Raw genomic sequence first — 5467 nt, 5'->3', positions numbered from 1 at the left:
ATTAAGTTATCGAAATATATCTTCGTCTTCGTTTATGACCTCGCCCATACGACGTAGGCTCGCATTCAATAGATATTGGCTGGTTTATTGATGGGAAATTGACTCTTCCTTTGGATGGTTTGGTTCGAGGGTCGAGTGCCTTATTGTTGGTCTTTGAAGGTGGTATTCTATTTATGGTTAGAAGGTTAGGCCGAAACATTAGCGCGCTCTTTTTTTGGCTCTGATTTATGGCGAAAAGTACTGTTTACGACTCTCTTGAGGTTGCTTTCATAACACTGTTCCACCCTCTATTTTGCTTCCAGAGAGCGCAAGGACGAGCTGCCCAAGATGCAGGTGGGCTTCATTGACGTCATCTGTCTGCCCCTGTACAAAGTCCTGTCGGATGCGTTCCCCTGGATTCGGCCGCTGTACGACGGCACCATGGACAACCGGCAGCACTGGCAGGACCTGGCGGAAAAGGTCGAGATGGGCCTGACCTGGATCGACCACGACACGATCGACAAACCGGTCGAGGAGTTTGCCTGTGAGATTGTTGACCATTTGATAATTCTAGACCGAGACAAAAAGTGAATGTGGCTGTGCTGAGACCCGTGACTAGCATTGTTTGCATGATGTTCTGTAACTCTTTTTTTTAAGTTTATCATTCTATTTTATGTTCTGTGATGTTTCGATTTACATGCTTTTTGTGACTGTTAGCAGCGTTGTTCGATTGGCGATTTCTGAGAACAAAAAATAGTTATAAAATATCGCCTTCTCCTTAAAACACACATTTCCCAATATTAAAATAAAACTGTTCGATTTTCATGTTGAAATAGTTGTAACAGCACACAATCTAGTGATAATACGATGTTAATCTGTTAAAAATCTGCATGCGCTTTTAAACACAAAGTAAAAATAAAACATAATATGTAACCAATGTGTGTTGTGACATATTTGAGAATTAAATCTAGAAGTAAGGAGGTCCCGTTCCGAGATAGAAGTTTTCAAGCAAAAAAATAGTCTTAAATTCGTAAGTTTGTATCAGCGTTAACGAATCTTTATAAAAAAGATTGAAGCGGAGTGAACTCACAGTTAGCTATTAACATGTTTATGTTGAAGTTCATAAAATTTCACAAATGTTTCATTTTTCAACATTGCAAATTGAACCATAAGTTGCTGAAATATTGGCATTAGAGAATGTCAGAATGTTTGAATGGGACTTTAAATACTTCAATTTTCTTGTATGTTTATCATTAATTCGATGTATTTCAGCAACTAGAGCCGGGACCGTGGTGTAAGGGTAAGCGTGATTGCCTCTCACCCAGTCGGCCAGGGTTCGATCCCAGAAGGTCCCGGTGGCATTTTTCGAGCCGAGGTTTGTCTGATCACGCCTTCCGTCGGACGGGGAAGTAAATGTTGGCCCCGGTCTAACCTAGAGGTTAGGTCGTAAGCTCAGTCCAGGTGTAGGAGACGTCTCCCTGGGTCCTGTCCTGGTGGAGTCACTGGTAGGCAGTTGGACTCACAATCCAAAGGTCGTCAGTTCGAATCCCGGGGTGGATGGAAGCTAAAGTGTAAAAAGAGGTTTGCAATTGCCTCAACAAAAAAGCCTTCGGACACCTAGTTTCGAGTAGGAATCTCGCAATCGAGAACGCCAAGGCAATGATGTAGAGCGAATAAATTGATTTTTTTTTTGATTGATACTACTATCAAAACATGTAAGAATCCCGATTTTGAACCAAATTGGACCAACCCTTCTTTTTTGGCACACCGCCTCAAAGTTTTGTGTTTTTGCCATTAAAAAAAACATTTTTTTTTTCAAATGGCCATACTTCAGAAATAAAAAAAACACAGCAAAACTCGACAGCTAATTTTGAAGGAAATTGGACGCTGAATTGAATGGCGGCTTCATCAGATGTTCGATTGAATTCAAACTTTGATGCATTTTGCGCAATTAAAAACTTTACATTTCTCAACATACATGCGATTTAATTTTGAATTGAACTTCACCATCGTGTTCTCCAGACGATTTACATAAGAATATTTTTTTCTCATGCTGGGCGTTTTGAGTCTCTTGAGATAAAGAATTTCTATGCTTATTTTTTTTCAAGCAGTTGCATAATTTTACCTAAAATTTTCAAAAACTCTAGCGGTAAAAGTTTGCATTTTTAAAACAAGAAAAAACTTTCGAATTTTTACCAGTAACCTGTGACACACTCTTGAAAACTCGCTCTTAAACATTGATGAAGAATTTCAAACTTAATAAAACTGATAAAACTTACGAATTTAGGAACCATACTGCGTGTTGCAAACATCTGTGTCTAATAAAATGCATTAGCTTTAAAAACTTGGAAAACGCTAAACCTCTCGCTGCTCGCTTAAACTGTCGCAGTTGTCTGTTGGTACCCTGTTCAAAATGATTCACGAATCCACAAACACACGCGGGTTAACGCTCTTCCCTTCTGCTTGACCCCTTCCACCACATCCACCCACCCACAAATCACAAACCACAACTCCACAGCCGGAAAGGAGGCCCTCGCGGACATCGAGTTCACCGTGACCACGCTGAACTGCGCGGCCCCACACCCGGACGATAAGACTGACACGACGCCGGTCCATGAGCGAAAGCCGCGCTTCAGCAGCCTCCGCAAGACGGGCGCCCTCGGCAAGGCCGTCCGCAACAAGCTGTCCAAGTCGGTGTACAACAGCCAAACGGGGATCGCTGGCCAGGCCACGGAACGACCCTCGTCCGGGGTGACCTGTTCTTCGATCAGTTCAAAGTCCCAGGACGAGGGACATCTCCAGTTTGACGGGGAGGCGAGTCCGGTGACGCCGACGGCAGCGGGCTCCACGACGACAACCGAAAGTGTACCTGCGGCGGTGCCGGTCAGTCCGGAACAGGTGACCGCGTCCAAACCTCCCCCGTCCGCCATCAAACCGGTCAAGAAGCGCTCCAAGCTGTGCATGCTTTTGTGACCGAAGTATTTCGACGGGGACTCCGAAGGATCCGGTTCGCCGGCGGCGGCCAACGGCAAGGAGAACCCGGTGTAAGCCAGGTTTCGGCGGGGTCCAGCGAGGAGGAGTCGGTGTGCTAGTCTCTGTTTTTGTGGCTGTTCTGGTAGATGTACAACTCTGGTAAGTGTACGTGCGAAACGCGATACAGTGTAACTCAAAAACCCCAAAAAGTAAGGTGTATATGTGCGGCCTCGCAGTGAGCCGAAACGTCAATCAAAACAGTCCCTTATTTTGGAGGAATGTATTTTGTATGCATGTTTAAGTAGACAAACGACAAAAGTCCCACAAATACGAAGAGAAGACGGAAATGCAATACAAACAAACAAAAAAACCATGTGAATCAAAAACTGAACAATGCATTCAAAAACAAACCCAAGAACAAAAACCAAAATATTTGTTGTAAGATAGAACAAAAAAAATCTTTACGGTGCTTTCTCTACTTACGTAGCGGTAGTTTAGATCTTTTAACATTCTCGCTGAAAATAAAAATGGTTATACTAACTGTTCTACTAGAAATATAAAAGTAACACTTATAAAAACTTGTCAGTCACACTAACACACCAAAAATCCCTAGTCCTGTAAGAGCCTCTCTTCACAAACGAACTCACAAACAAACACACAAACACTTGTGAAAGGCACGTCAATTCACTAACAAAATATTGTCCGTTACGAACGTAACGTAACACGCTCGCGCTAATTTGTGTTGAACGCAAACGAACGTGAAGACTCTAGTCATTGCTGTTGCAGGCTTAGAAGTGTATGGAAGGGTTCATTTATTGCAAGTCAATATTTTAAGTCTCGAAGTAAGAAACAACATGTTTTAAAGCAAAGTTTTGTTGCAAAAAGTTTTTGAGATTCAAAGCTGAAGCAAACAGAGAACTGAATCAATAGTCAGTACCGTTACCGTCCTATAATTTTACATGATCAAAAGTCAGCCAAAGAATCAAACATTTAGCAGTCAAACAGAAGGGTGGATGTCCCAATTTTGGGTCTGGTTTAAAAATAAAAAAATATTAAAGGAGTCTAAAAATGTTATGCAAAATATTTTTTTACATGATAGCTTTCGTAACTCATTCTTTTCGTCTTCCTTAGATTTATCATAATTTGTCCCAAACTTGACAAAATTTGTTGAAACTATAATAAATTCAAAACTTCAACTTTATCAAATGTTTGGCTAGACAATAACGAAAGGCCACCATCTTGAACAAAGGTTTTTTAAACGACACAAACAAATTTATTCGGTTGCTTGGGTAGGAAATGAAACTAGGTTCAAATTAGGGACATTCACCTTACATCAAATGAAGCTCCAAAAACATCCACCACCGGTTCAGAACAAAACAAATTTGCATTAAGTTGCGTCCACTGAGGTTATCACTAGAGAATAAAACGCATCGAAAAGTTCGAAATTATTTATCAGAAGGCAAGACAAAAGTATAGTTAGGGTTGCTGAAAAAAGGCATGAATTTTAAAAACGATCGAAAAGCGAGACAAAAAAAGTATAGTTAAATTCGCGTTTACCCTCACACAAAGCCGCAAATGAGAAAAAAAGTAACTAACTAAACGTTGCAGTTAGACGACAGTGTTTTAATGGTAGAGATTACGTTTTGTAATTGATTGTTGAACAAAAAAAAAAGACAAAACACACACCTACACAAGCACACAATGTGAGCAACAAAAACAAAAGATATACTATGATGTGAACTGTAAATACAAAGCTGCGCTGTGGTTAAATTATCCGAAAGTGTTTTGATTTAACTGAACGTTCCGAAAAGCCCTAAGATGAATACAGTGTAAATTCAATTATCCGAAAACTAAAAAGGTGCAGGTGGTTATGTTCTACATGACCAATATGACAAAGAACTTTGTACAAAACTCTAAAAATTATCTTTTTTTATTTGTATTTTTTAATTCTTTGCCAATTTACTTCCCCATCCGATAGAAGGCGTGATCAGGCAAATCTCGTCTCGAAAAATGCCACCGGGTCCGTCTGGGATTGAACCCAGGCCATACTGGGATTTAGAGGCTACCACGCTAACCACTAAACCACCGGACCCAATATTGCCCAAATTTGTATGGTTCCGTAAATGTCCTCCCGGTAGAACCTTCCGCAGGGCAATGGCCACTCCGGGTGTGGCCAATCCTGCCAAAATGGCAATTTTTATTACCAGTATCAAAAACTATGAATTTTGATACCCATATTGCCTGAAGTCGTATGGTTCGATAAATGTCCCCGGTAGAACCTTCCCTCAGGGCAATGGCCACTCCGGGTGTGGCCAATCCTGCCAAAATGGCCATTTTCATTACCAGTATCAAAAACCATGAATTTTGATACCCATATTGCCTCAAGTCGTATGGTTCGATAAATGTCCCCGGTAGAACCTTCCCTCAGGGCAATGGCCACTCCGGGTGTGGCCAATCCTGCCAAAATGGCAATTTTTATTACCAGTATCAAAAACCATGAATTTTGATACCCATA

At 41.2% G+C, this 5467-nt stretch overlaps 1 protein-coding gene across 1 annotated transcript in view; it reads left to right on the top strand.

Moving 5' to 3' along the window:
* The window catches only part of LOC120425982 (cGMP-specific 3',5'-cyclic phosphodiesterase-like), a 101541-nt gene extending 97091 nt beyond the window's left edge, over positions 1–4450 (top strand). The window contains exons 15-16 of the mRNA XM_039590636.1: positions 303–523; positions 2498–4450. Of these exons, the coding sequence (XP_039446570.1) occupies positions 303–523; positions 2498–2952 (676 nt within the window). The 3' untranslated portion in view covers positions 2953–4450. The remainder of the gene's footprint in view (positions 1–302; positions 524–2497) is intronic.
* Positions 4451–5467: the final 1017 nt, after the last annotated feature.

This window comes from Culex pipiens, chromosome 1 (genome assembly GCF_016801865.2).
Source record: "Culex pipiens pallens isolate TS chromosome 1, TS_CPP_V2, whole genome shotgun sequence".
Lineage (NCBI taxonomy): Eukaryota > Metazoa > Arthropoda > Insecta > Diptera > Culicidae > Culex > Culex pipiens.
The sequence above is the reverse complement of the archived record's forward strand: the minus strand, read 5'-3'. Positions and strand labels throughout refer to the sequence as shown.